Source organism: Melopsittacus undulatus, chromosome 6 (assembly GCF_012275295.1).
Source record: "Melopsittacus undulatus isolate bMelUnd1 chromosome 6, bMelUnd1.mat.Z, whole genome shotgun sequence".
NCBI lineage: Eukaryota > Metazoa > Chordata > Aves > Psittaciformes > Psittaculidae > Melopsittacus > Melopsittacus undulatus.
This window is the reverse complement of record NC_047532.1, coordinates 74937853-74951534: the sequence shown is the minus strand read 5'-3', so window position 1 is coordinate 74951534 and position 13682 is coordinate 74937853. Positions and strand designations below refer to the sequence as shown.

Genomic DNA, 13682 nt, shown 5'->3' with positions numbered 1-13682 from the left:
TTTTGTGCAATAGCAGCAAATAAAAAGCCCTTGAAAGCTGTTTCCTGTAGTTCCAGTGTAGTCCAGTCTGTGGTTTAGAGTTTCCCTGTTCATTTTTATTATAGGAATTGTGGGACAGGGAATCACCATCTCTGCAAGTGTTCACACACCGTGTAGCCGAGGCCCTGAGTGCCATGGGTTAGTGATGGCCTTGGCAGTCCTTGGGAAGGGTTGGACTTGATGAGCTTAAGGGTCTTTTCCAACCCAAGTGGTCCTATGACTTTATGTAAGAGCTCTGCTCTGCTGTCAAAGCACTTCTGCCTAGAGAAACACTTTGGCATTATTGCTAATGCTTTCTGGAGGTTTGCAGATGTTAATTGCTTATATAGCTCACTGGGAATCTTACCTTCCCTGGAACAGGGAAACTGGTGAGTTTGATGTGAATGATAATATTATTTGGAATTCAGCTTTCTGCTAGTCTGTAATGAGAAATAAAGCAGCAGGTATTCCCATTGCTGCTTGTATGTTGGTGTACTTTTCCCTTGCCAGAAGATGCATCTGCATAAATGCCAACTTGGAATAGAATCTCAGTGGTGTTTTGAACTGGGGGTTTGGAGCAGGCTCCCCTTGGAGTGACTGAGCCCCAGGGACACTGCATTGTCCCTTCCCCTCTCTGAGTAGGGCAGCTCCTTCTTAATTTTGCTTTCTTGGGGAAAGAGCTTCTTTCCTCTTAAATAGTGTGATTTGGGATAGGTTATTTTTCACTGCTTAAGAAAGCCTTGTGTTGTGAAGTTTCTTTCACTTCTGATGCTGACTCAGTCACTGGTTTGGTTCAAGTGAGAATTGTCTGGTTTGACACTATGTATTGGAAAGATCATTAAGATCATTCTCTTAATTTTATGGATTCTCTCTGAAACACTTTGATTTATTACCAGTGTCTAAGGGGACACAATCTCATCCACTGTATAACTGTAGAGGGTACAAAGCCAAGTTTGTGCTGTGAGCGCAGTTGTGTTCTCAGCATCCTTGTATAAAGAATTTTTGACCGTGCTTTTGAGTTTGTTGGAACAGGAACAAGAGTTGGTGAGCAAATGGTTGGGTCTTTGTCATTTTAATTACCATGTCTGCGTCTGACAAAGATTGTTCCCTGTTCTACTGGTTTCATGCCATTTTTGAAGCATTTCTGTAATTTAAATGAGTTTTCAGAGTGAGTCTTGAGCTTATTTCTGCTGACATTATCATCCGAGAGCTGACGTGACCCTTCCCAGACACATGCTTAATTGTCTTGGGAGTCCGTTATTAAAGAGATTATAGACGTCAGTTTATGTCAAGCATCATATAACTGCATTACTTCAGAAGAGGACGTTGGAAATATTTACAAATGAAAACATAAGCTTAAGGTAACAGCTTAATTTGTGTAAACCATAGTGAGACCTTCAGAGAATGGTGTATGCTGTAGTTGAATTGTAAGTGTTCTTTTATTTGTTCTACATTTGCACCCCTCCTGTCAAATAGCCCATTGCTCTGATCACAGATGGGGCTTGGAGCAACCTGGTCTAATGGAAGATGTCCCTGCCCGTGGCAGGGGGTTGGAACTGGATGAGCTTTAAGGTCCCTTCCAAGCAAAGGTCACCAAGCAAAAAACCTTTCTGTGATAACTGGCAAATTGTCCAATATTTGGAGTCAATATTTGGCAGTCCTGTCTTGTCACAGGAACTTGGTGAATGAGAGTGGAGCAAAATGGTCTCAGTTTTGTGGGAGTGTGGGATGCAGCATCAAGGCTCTGCCAGCCACCAGCAACTTGCCTTTTCTGATGTGATGGTACAATTGATGCTGTTTCTGGAGCTGGTCAAGTTTCTGTGTTATTTCTGAACTTCCTTTAAGGGAGCCCATAGAAGAATTGAGGATTTCAAGGAAATGCAAGCTCTTTTAAACTTAGACCTCTTGAAGCACCATCTGAAGTGCTCCAGTGTCTAATAGTCATTGAAACAGGTGGTTAGACACCTCAATGGTCTTGAGGGCTTGATTTTCTGTGCTTGTCATTTATTCAAGTTCTCCAAGGTACTCATTTTGCTCTGTGGCCAGTTTTGTCGCATATTGTAGGCAGTTAAGTTTTAGCAGAGCTTGGGAATTGATGGCTTCAAATTGCAACAAATGAAGTCAGCTGCTTTCTCATGGAAATCCTTTGGCTTTTGCACTTGGGTTCTCAGGCTGCAGTGATGCTGTGCTGGGCTTCACCTTTCCTTTTGTGAAAGCTTATTAGTGTTTTCTGGAACTTCAGCTTCTGCTCTCTAGTGAGGAGTGTGACTGAGCAGCTCTGCTTAGCCAAGCCCAAATCAAATCAGGCTGATGTGAAGTCCTTCATTTATCCCGAAGCTGCTGAACTGTTTAATCGGTTACAGCATTTAGCTCATCCTGTGCAAGGATCTATAGTTCCTGGATTCACTCTACAGCCAGGCTCACATTTCCACTCCTCCCATTCACTTCAGTGGGATTTCCAGAAGCAGCGGTTCCTTCTGGTTGTTGATGAACTCCGGATTGACTGATTTCCATAGAGAACCATTCCGTGCCTCTCACAGGTACCAAAGCATAGGCAAACTGTTGGTTTTTTTTTTTGTTTATTGGTTTTTAAATTGACACTTGAGTCACTGAAGTATTTAAGTGTTTAAGTAGCATTATTGTACTTGAATGCTACCCAATTTTGAACATTTAAGTCGAAGTAACTATTGCATTTCATTCTGAAAGATGATTTCTTGGCTCAGGACTTGAATCTCTAGAGTATATGTTGTTATGACTATGAAGTCTTTGCAATATAATTTAGCCTGGTACATTGATTGTTATGTTAGAGCACAGTGAAATTAGTAATAGTACTTTTGCCAAGGAAAGTAACATTTAAGAAGATACTTAATATGATACCTTGATTAGAGGTGAGTGCTGGCATTTGTTAGTGAGCCAAAGTGCACAGTTTCATAAGCATCTTGGGGAGTACTTGCAGTCATAGTATGGAAATAACAACCCTGAGTGTGGTACAATTCCAGTGGCTTAATTAAGGCAATATAAAGTGAATTTCCTAAGAATTAGGGGTGACTGGAAACTGCTGGTTTCGTGTTCTTCAGTCACTGACAGTGTATAAAGTGTCAGTACATTTCTCAAATGTAAGTATTCCAGGATTACATTCCATTGCATAGATTTCCAGCATAACATAGTGAGGATAATACAGCAACTAGGTGTGTGTGTGGGCACTTCATAATGGGTATGTGTCCTGCAGTAGGTCTAAATGCCCCACTGCAACCTGAATACTGTAGACCAAGGCCAGGTTGGACACAGGGGCTTGGAGCAAGCTGCTCTAGTGGAAGGTGTCCCTGCCTGTGGCAGGGGTTGGAGGTGGAAGAGCTTTGAGGTTCCTTCAACCCAAACTGTTCTGTGACTCTAAATTAAAAATCTTAAACTGAAATATACAGAAATGAGGTTGACAAAGACTCGAACAGTTAAAGTAAAAAAGCTTCTTCAGCATCAGTGAATGTTTTATAGGTCATTGCTGGCTGCTGTCATCGTATTTTGATATAAACAATATGGTCTGTCTTGCAATACAAAAATTGTTTCCATCTGTATCTTGCACAGATGTTTTTGTAATAAGAACTCCTGACAGTCTGCACACGTTCATTATAGATAGGACTTGATTATGGGATTGCTGTTCCTGCAGATGAAGAATAAGATTTGAACCTTTGACTTTCTGAAGGCATTTTGGGATGTGTGAATGAAGACCTCGGATGGCCTAATGCAGATCAGTTTCTAGTGAATTAAAGAAAATCTCCTGTTCCCATACTCATTAGACCTTGAATTTGTGTAGTATTAAAGGGCAATGATCAGATTGAGTTATAAAGTATTTAAATCTTGTAATCTCTGCATGCCCAGAAGGTCATTTGAAGGTTTGTGCATTCTTAGTCTGCAATCAGGTCATAGTCCTCAATCATTATAATCTTTTTTAAAGTAACCATGAGATTTGGAACCTTAAATTCTTTAGGCACTGCAGATATAATGAGAAACACAAAGTTGTGGAAGTCATTGACCTTGAGGAAGATTGATGTGCACAGAGGCTAGAAAGCACATCTGTAAATGGGGCTTGGGTTAGAATAAGGATTGAATGCCAAAAGGCTGCAATAATCACCAAGAAGCATTTGAAAGTGGACTTGCCCTGCATATGTACCATCAAGCTGGCTGAAATCACTTGGCTGGCTTCACTGGAGACCTGCTTAAAGTTATGTCCCATTCCTGCTGTCGATTTCCTCCCTCTGCACTGGGGCCCAAGTGACCTTAGATATTTAGGAGCCGAAGATCTAAGAAAGGTAGATGAAGCAATAGTGTGAGAGGGATGGTCACCAAGATATGGTCACCCAAGTACTGAATTAAATTAGGGGGTGAGCCATACAGCTCAAGTAGTTCATATGCTGGGTATTTCTAGGGGAAATCCTCCTAGGTTGAGTGTTTAAAAATAATAATGCTATTTAAAACTGCTCTATAAAATCACTGCCTTTATCTTAACTTTGATACATATTGAATTTTGAGCATATTCTGTAAGAGCACCATCTTGATTTACTAAAGATTAATTTTAGTCATTTCTAAGGAATGTATTCATAGGATTAAATGCTGTAAATAGGTTGTCTGAAATGCATCTTTGGCTGCATTATGACAATACGTTTTTAATAACATTAGAAAATGTCCCATGGCAAGACCTATTTTTCCTTAATTCTGTGTAACCTTGGGCTGATCACTCCTCCTTTAGCTGTATTTTCTATGTGTCTGTCTCAAAGATGTTTGCAGAGCTTTTCAAAGATGAAGTGCTGTATAATTGCTTTGTACCAGCACTGTATAATGCATTTGACACAATATATATCAGCTACTTTTTACTTGCCTCATTTCTTCCTTCAAAAGAAGGAGTAGGTTGGGTCTCCCCTTGCAGCCATGAATATTGCCACATCACATTGAATATTTATCTGCTCATGTGTAAGTCACCTTGAGCACTGGGAAGCATTGAAACACTGCTGATTCTGTAGTATACATTACATTCTACGTTGTCATTGAGATGCCAAATTAAGGAAGTGTTTTGATTCCTCTGTCTGTTTACTTTATAGGTTTCCTTGGAAAACTGTGTGGAGGTTGGGCGCATTGCCAACACATACAACCTCACGGAAGTGGATAAATATGTTAATAACTTCATCCTGAAGAACTTCCCAGCGTTATTAAGTACTGGTGAATTTGTGAAACTCCCCTTTGAACGTCTTGCCTTTGTGCTTTCAAGTAATAGCCTTAAGCACTGCACTGAACTCGAGCTCTTCAAGGCAGCTTGTCGCTGGCTGCGGTATGAGGAGCCCCGGATGGAGTATGCTGCGAAGCTGATGAAGAACATCAGGTTTCCACTGATGACTCCCCAGGATCTTATTAACTATGTTCAGACAGTGGACTTCATGAGGACTGACAATACCTGTGTAAACTTGCTTTTGGAAGCCAGCAATTACCAAATGATGCCGTACATGCAGCCGGTGATGCAGTCAGAGAGAACTGCCATTCGGTCAGACAGCACTCACCTGGTCACCTTGGGGGGGGTGCTAAGGCAGCAGCTGGTTGTCAGCAAGGAGCTCCGGATGTATGATGAGAAGGCCCATGAATGGAAGTCCTTGGCTCCCATGGATGCACCAAGGTACCAACATGGCATCGCCGTGATCGGAAACTTCCTTTACGTGGTTGGGGGACAGAGCAATTACGACACGAAAGGGAAGACGGCGGTTGACACGGTCTTCAGATTTGATCCTCGCTACAACAAGTGGATGCAAGTTGCATCTTTAAATGAGAAGCGCACCTTCTTCCACCTAAGTGCCCTCAAAGGACATTTGTATGCAGTCGGTGGTCGAAACGCAGCGGGTGAGCTAGGTGAGTGCTGCTCCTGAAGCATGGCTTCTGGCCTTGCTTCTTTGGCATGGAAATGCCATGCTGCCCTGAGAATGGGTGGAGAGGACACGAGTGGAAGGTGTTGCTGAGCAGCTTCTTTCTGGAAATACTGCAAATGCAGAGAGAAACGTGTCTGGATACTGTTAGTGTTAATATCAGGAGGGCTTCCACAACAATAATTCCAAATGCATGTGCCTTCTGTATTGATGCGTAATATCCAGTTCTTCACCTTTAGCATCAAATATGCAGTAGGACTGTGTCTACATGTGTGTGTGCGTACAGCAAATGCATACAAAACCCATCATGACTTCAGCTAAGAAACCTAACCCACTTGCTTCAGTCCTGAGTGAATCCTGACTTCCTGACTGAAAATCGCTGGTGGGGGAAGGGTGTGTTTGGAAAGCCGCAGCTTTTCTGGAGTAGTCATTTTAGAATGCTGGTGACTAGGTGATTCATTTCAGTCACATACCCCTGAGGTTCAGCTCTCCTGACATTCTGCACTTCTTAATTACCAAAAATACCTTCCCTGTGATTTTGAGACTACATAGTTGTTGATGTGACTCTGTCCTGCTGCTCCATTCCCCTTGCAAACGATGATTTCTTTTACTTGACCAAAAATACCCCCAAAACATTGATTTTGGGGAAATAAGGTGATTGGAAACAAAGAATAAGTAGATGGTAACTTGTAACAGAAGTCTACAGAGGATGGTCTATATTAATGCACTGCATTTTCCAGAGCCATACTGGGTTACATTTGCAGTCAGCTCTGGGAGTGTGCAATCAGTTGTAAATTTGTGCTTTAAAATGGAAATGTTGTAGTCATCTTGCTTTGGATTTTAGCATAATATTATATCTAAAGCAGATGTAATGTTACTTTGTTTGCTGCTTTCAGCCCAATACTTAACTGTGTCTTGTCAAGTCTTTGTGGCAAGCGGCTCTTATTGCTGAGATGTACTTGTTAGAAACACATGGAGATCTTTGAGTGCAATGGGAAATGTGTTTAATAGAAACAACACAGAACCTAATCTATGCTGCAGCATCTGTGACTATTTTAATTAATCCATCTCAGTCATTCACACATGTACTTTGTTTCATGAGCATATTGCAGTCTGTCTTAGGAAACGCGGTGCATTGCTTCCACTACACAAACTAGGCTGGGTTTGCTAGGAGTTGAAAATCCATTCTAATGTTTGATGAAATAGGATGCTTAAAAATGCCTCCTGTTTCCAAAAACCAAGGGAAAAACTGTGTTGCAGCAACTTGTTTTCTCTACACAGCCATGTTGTGATGCAGATCCTGAGGTTTTCTTACATGTCCCTTTATCTACGTCCTCACAGCAAACAGGATACCAAATGTACAAACTGATGTGTTTTGATCTTTATCTTGAGTATCAGAAAACCTGCCCTTCATCAAGCTATTTGCTAATGGTATGAATTGATGGCAGATAACCAGATTGCTGCCCCTGTGTCCTGTACCAGTGAAACAGAGCAGGCTTATCAGAGTGTCTGTGAAAAAGTTTCAAGTCTGACCAAATCAATATGAAATAAAAGTGTCCCTGAGGCAGTGCTGCGTGTGCAGCAGGCTCCAAGTGCAGTGCTCTTCTTCAATGAGATGAAGCAGTGTCATTCTGCTGACCTCAGCTCTTCTGCAGCTTTAATTAAAATACAAAATCTATCACCTGTCTGAAACTCTGCTGTAAAGATCCCATTAAAATGCTGCAGTGCTTTCCACAGCCCTGAGAAACATCACTGGATCATTCTGGGGAAGAGCACTCTATAAATGCTACATGTTGTAGCTGTCTGATGCTTTGATTTGGGGCTGCTTCTGTTTTCCTGTTAATTGTGAAGCAAGTCACTTTGCATTTTCATGTTTCTTTCATAAACCTTGACAGCTGAAGGATGAAATCTAGTTTCAACTTCCCTTTCTCTTCAGATGAGTGAAACTCTCAAGCTTTGCAGAGAAGAGAAGGTCAGATATGTGTTGGACAGGTATTAAAGAAGTTGCCCTTGAGTTCAAACTAATTTCAGTCTCTTGTTAGAGAAGAAAAATTCCCCAAACCTGAATTCAGCTTTCCAGAAGATCAGCTCTTATGGAAAAGGGACAATGGGTTAAAGTTACTAAAATGAATTTCTTTCTTTTCTCCTGCCATTTTCTGCAATGACAATTACACTTTTTGAGACCCTTCCTCCAGCCTTCCCAAAAGAGTGTTCATATCTTTAAACTTCTGAGAACCTTGTAAATACCCCTTTCCTCCTCAGAAGGACATGCTTTGGTGGCAATAATGGCCGCTGTTTGAACAGCACATGCCATTGAGGACCTTTGGGCTCATTGGTAAAGAGGAGTGGACATGCACACGTGTGGTGCACATCCCTGTGTGGTAAATGGATCTTGGAGATGAACTGAGTTGTGGTGGGGCTTGGAGCAACCTGCTCTATTGGAACATGTCCCTGCCCATGGCCAGGGGTTGGAACTGGATTATCCCTTATTTTGAAGTGGCTCCTTGCTGTGCTAAGAACAGAATTACTCAGGACTCTCTTTAACCCAATTAGCTTTGAGTTCTACAGAAGGAAGCTATATTATAGAAAGAATAGACCAAAATGAAGACTTCTTGGCTTTGGGACGTCACACATAGTTGCTAAGTGCTGCTGTATGAAACCTCAAGACACATTAGAAGCTACTGACAGAGAAGTGCTAAATGTCTTTGTTTCCTCGAATAGCATCACAGCTGGTACTATAAAATGAGTGCAGGCTGAGCATCCCTTGGGACTGCCAAAGTTTTGTGTCTTTTTGAGGTTGCTTTATTCTGTTAAGATGAGGGCTGTCCTCCCTGAGTTATGGTAATGAACAGATCAGGTGTTTCACTGTCAAACATAAATAAAGCTGATTTGAGTCATTCATGCTTGTTGGGAGGATGAATACAGCAGTCTCCTGCCATAGAGGATATACACTTAGGTTCAGTCTCGTGGCAGTTCCTTTGTGCCTGTGAGCTGTGCTCTGTCTGCAGATGATGTATAGACCTTCTTCCTGCTGCTCTTCAATTGATGGGCACCTTTAACAGCTGGAATTTTAAATGTTTGTTTCCTTCTCAGTGTGGAGGGAGATGTTGTCAAGGCAGCAATGGAATGACCTTGCAAGGGAACAGGGAGATGGCTCCATGAACAACCAAAGAGAACAGGAGGCTTTTATCAGCTTAAGTGACCAGCGCTGTGCTGTGGGGGTATATTTGAGATCGGAGTTGGGGTGGTTTGTCTGAAATACTGTCAAACAGGTTTGTGTCAAACACTGGTCAGATTTCGGGTGTACTGGCAGTGTTCAAGGGATTGTTGAAGCCATATCAGAAAGCGAGGGATCTTGGACTCAACATCATCCTCTCTCAGACAACTGAAGTCTTTATGGTGTGGTGATAGTGATGGCAGCAGTGTGTACCAGTGTCTGCATGTGTTAATCTTCTCTTGCTAAAGTGATCTTTGCCTGGGGTTTCTCTCTTAAATGCAATCTGTAGTGTAGAGCGACCTGAGTGGTTGTCCAGTATTAACGTCCTGTTGATCTAGTTATGGCTGGCTTTGCCATTGCTTTGCACATGCTCTACTCTTCCTGAACTCACAGTGTATTAGACATGGAAGCTCCTCACTGCAGCACCGAATGGAAGCACTGTGGGCCATAGGATGGCTTTGTTTTGGTGCAGGCAGGCAGAATGATGATTCTGGTGAGGCAAGCATCAGGTTGACAGGGTCTGCTCCCAGGGGAGAGCTGGGACATCTATAATTACTTGCACATCAAATCTGGTTTTCTCTGTCCTTGAAATTTCTGCCCATCTTTGTTTACTTCTGCCTGTTAAATAGAGCAGAGTAGAAAGGAGCTTTCCTTTTCTGAAAAGAATATTGCAATGGGTGAATAACTTGTACAAGAAAGAGGTTTATTTTGGGCAGATTCTGCATGTGTTGAGATGGCAGCACATAAATACAACTCACGGATTTAATTTTAGGTGTCATTTATGGAATCAGTTCTTTGTGCCTATACCTTTATTTGGACAAGAGCTTGTCCCCAGCATTCCTTGGCTTTGTGGCTGTGCAGGTCCTTGGTGGACATACAAAGTCTGCAGGTATGTAGTGGGTGCAAGTATCAAGTGGGAAAACCACCAAAATAGTCCAAGTCAAGCCTGACTTTAAACATCTTCATTCTAGAAGAATGCTTGAATGCCTTTTCATACCTTTCCTTGTGCAGATTTGGCTCTCCCTGTAGGTGTGTGTCAGGTGAAGGGCAGCTCCAGGCTCATTTCAAATGGCTGAGATGGGAAACGTGGTGACAAGGAGGCTGGATGGTAGAAGTGTTTGGTGAAGGACTGGTCTTGAGTAAATGCAGGAGCTTGAATTGGTGACTTGCATATACTGAGCTGTATGTTGCTGTGGGAGTGCAGGACAATGGGAAGTCAGTGGTGGCTGCCCTCTTTGTGGGCATTTCCGTGTGTGATACCAAGGAGGAAACCTGGCCTGGATGGGACATTGCTGAGGACTTGGGTTTGTTCTGGTTACCAGCTGAATTGATCCCCTTAGTGATAGGTTTGACGTTTGTTCCCTCTCTGCAGCAAACACTGCTTGTACCCAAGGCAAGGGCTCAAAAGCTGAATTCCCCCAGCTCCACTGCCATTCCTGCTGCTGTCCCACAGGGCAAGTCCTGTGCCAGGTGGGAATGGGAATGAGACAAGTGGAAAGCAAAGATGCAGGAAGGTTTTGTCTTCCTTTTTGCTCCTCTGGGACAAAGCTTGAGCTTTCCCTGTATCATGTCTCGACATAATGCTCAATAATTCCCTTGGCGCTCTCTCAGCTGAACACTGTTTCTCATTGATGCTTCCTGTGTCTATGAATATATTACTGCCACTGCACTTGAATCCAAACTGCCAGGCCAGCTTCAACAGCATTATATTCTCATCTGTTTTAAACAGCCACTGTGGAATGTTATAATCCCAGAATGAATGAATGGAGCTATGTCGCGAAGATGAACGAACCCCACTATGGACATGCTGGAACTGTGTATGGGGGATTAATGTATATTTCAGGTAAGTAATTCCGATAATCACATTATCTCTCTGGAACAAGTACTTACCTGACTGCTCCTGTTTCAGTGGGAGACAGTGAAAATTAGTCTCTGGTTGCAGTAGGTTTGCTGCGATTTCATATGAAGGCAGTCAAGCAGCAGATAGACTGTAGAGTCAGGGGAAGCTGGTTTAGATAATATTATGCATTTACATAGCAAATGACAGCTCCAAATTCCAAAACAGTTATTTCCTTTAACTGCCAGAGTACATTTTTCTGTAGCAACACCATGCATGGACATTCATGTAGTGATAACCATTGAACATACCCGCTTTGAAACATTTTGGGAAGCATTGGTAATATTAATACTTTAAAGAACAAAATCTGCTTTTATTGAGCTAATGGAAAAGGGGGAGCTCTCATCTTAATCTCAGTATGTACATGATGTTTGTGCTTGCTCTGGTCTTGCATTTGTAATATGCTCGGTCCCAATGTCACTGAGGTTGTAGTTTCATTCCAGCCTTTCCCAAACCGGAGCAATAGGTGTTCTGAGAACTTGCTGTCTGCTCAATTTTGAAAGGAGGTTCCAGCTGTCTGTCACTGATCTCTGCAGAGGTCTAGAACTATGTATGTTCATCCCATGTTAAGGGATGACCTCTAAGAACTGAGCTTATGAGGGTGTGTTATACTCTAATATGTGTTTTGTTTCTCCAGGTGGAATTACTCATGATACTTTCCAAAAGGAACTTATGTGTTTTGACCCTGACACAGACAAATGGACTCAAAAAGCTCCAATGACCACAGTCAGAGGTCTGCACTGCATGTGTACTGTAGGAGACAAGCTGTACGTTATTGGTGGGAATCACTTTCGAGGCACCAGTGATTATGATGATGTTCTAAGCTGTGAATATTACTCACCGACTCTAGACCAGTGGACTCCAATTGCTGCCATGTTGCGTGGGCAAAGTGATGTTGGGGTTGCTGTCTTTGAAAATAAAATCTATGTTGTTGGAGGATATTCTTGGAATAATCGGTGCATGGTGGAAATAGTTCAGAAATATGATCCAGAAAAGGATGAGTGGCATAAAGTGTTTGACCTTCCGGAATCCCTCGGTGGCATCCGAGCCTGCACTCTCACCGTGTTCCCCCCGGAGGACAATACAGGGTCACCATCCAGAGAGTCTCCTCTGTCAGCACCTTAGAACATCCCTTGACTTACGATGTTGTAGTAACACCTCTGCACTGCATCATGGAGTCTGTTCCTTCTCTTCAGTAGTTTCTGTTAGGCTTAGCCTACAGCGTTTCGTACGATTACTGGAAAACAAAAAGACTTTGACATTATCTGTGCTGTTTGTTTGGCCTAGAATGTTTGTCAAGTGGTTCCAAACCCCCATGTACTCACCCGAGCCAAATGTTTAACAAATGAGAAGATATTGTCTATAAAATGTATGCCCTAGGTACGTTATTAATGTTGTGTATTGGGTGTGAGGTACTTTCTAGCTGACATTTGGAAGCCCAATGAGTTAAATTTGTATTGATCACATTCTTTCACCAAATTTCAGAGTTGAATCCTTTTTCCTTCCCGTTTTAACCACAGGTGACAAGGGGAGGTAGACCCACATCAACGTGAACTATGACAGGGGGTTGCCAAGGAGCCTGAGCTACTTCCCTCTCTTCACAGAGTCATCCTGACATATCTGCCCACCTGAGCCATGGGTGCTTTCAGTGTATGAAGTTTCTTAGGCAGAGGGGAGAGAGAAAGTGATTTTAAACTATCAGCACTACACAGGGGCAGACCTTGCAGAGGTTGGGGGGGTTTTATAGCATACATTGAGTGTTTTTCCGGAGCCAGTTGAATGATGCTTCAAACAAAAGATACTTAAAATGTTTGGGGTTTTTAATTTGGATTTTTTTTTTCCAGGACTTGGCTTCCGCTTGCATGGGAGCACACTGTTAACTAATGGGAATTCAGTGCAGTTGTATATTCTGCTGTATGCCTGTACTGAATATAGGTAGATAAGGGCTAGAAACATTAACTTAAGCCACTGAATTTGACCAAATCGTTCCATCGAATTGCATTGAATCTACCTTTTCTCCTTTGCTGTTGAGATAACTTGCATAACGTGTCCTCTGTATAGTCTCCGTTAATAAGGTTATTTAGCACAAGGTGCAGCTTCAGTGGGAGCTGCTTTTGCTCAGTGGACTTGGACTACCACGTTTTACCTTCTTTTGTTCAATAAAACTTTTAACTGCAGCTATTCAGTCTGAGCTACATCATTAGAGCATTGGGTTTGATTCCTCTGCCTCACTGGTCCCAGGATGTGCATTGTGTGTCTGGGTGGGGAGGTTGGTTTGCTGGGAGACCACTGCAGATGTGATCACAGGGATACTCCTAAAGCAGCCCAGGCAATATGAATTGTCACCTTAAGAATGTTCTTCTGATGCTGTGCCAGGCCCCTGATGGGAAATGTTGCTCTGTGGTTTCACCATGTCTCAGTCATTGAAGTGTCCTGTGCTACTGATACATTTTTTCCAGCTCAGAGGTAAGATTTTGGAGCCTGCTTGAGTTTAAATCTCCTGAAACCCATTCCTGGTGTATTAATTAAACCTAAAAGTACTTGTAGTTGCAACTTGTGTTGGATAATGTACATATAACCTGCTGTTTGTATGCTGGGGAAGAGGAGCTCCACTGTTCCCTAAGGAATAGTGTGTGTCTTCACTGGT

At 42.5% G+C, this 13682-nt stretch overlaps 1 protein-coding gene across 10 annotated transcripts in view; it reads left to right on the top strand.

Moving 5' to 3' along the window:
• The window catches only part of KLHL13 (kelch like family member 13), a 59998-nt gene extending 46786 nt beyond the window's left edge, over positions 1-13212 (top strand). For all 10 annotated transcript variants that reach the window (XM_034063942.1, XM_034063948.1, XM_034063946.1 and 7 more), the window contains 3 exons: positions 5112-5907; positions 10868-10981; positions 11673-13212. In XM_034063942.1, the coding sequence (XP_033919833.1) occupies positions 5112-5907; positions 10868-10981; positions 11673-12160 (1398 nt within the window). In that variant the 3' untranslated portion in view covers positions 12161-13212. The remainder of the gene's footprint in view (positions 1-5111; positions 5908-10867; positions 10982-11672) is intronic.
• Positions 13213-13682: the final 470 nt, after the last annotated feature.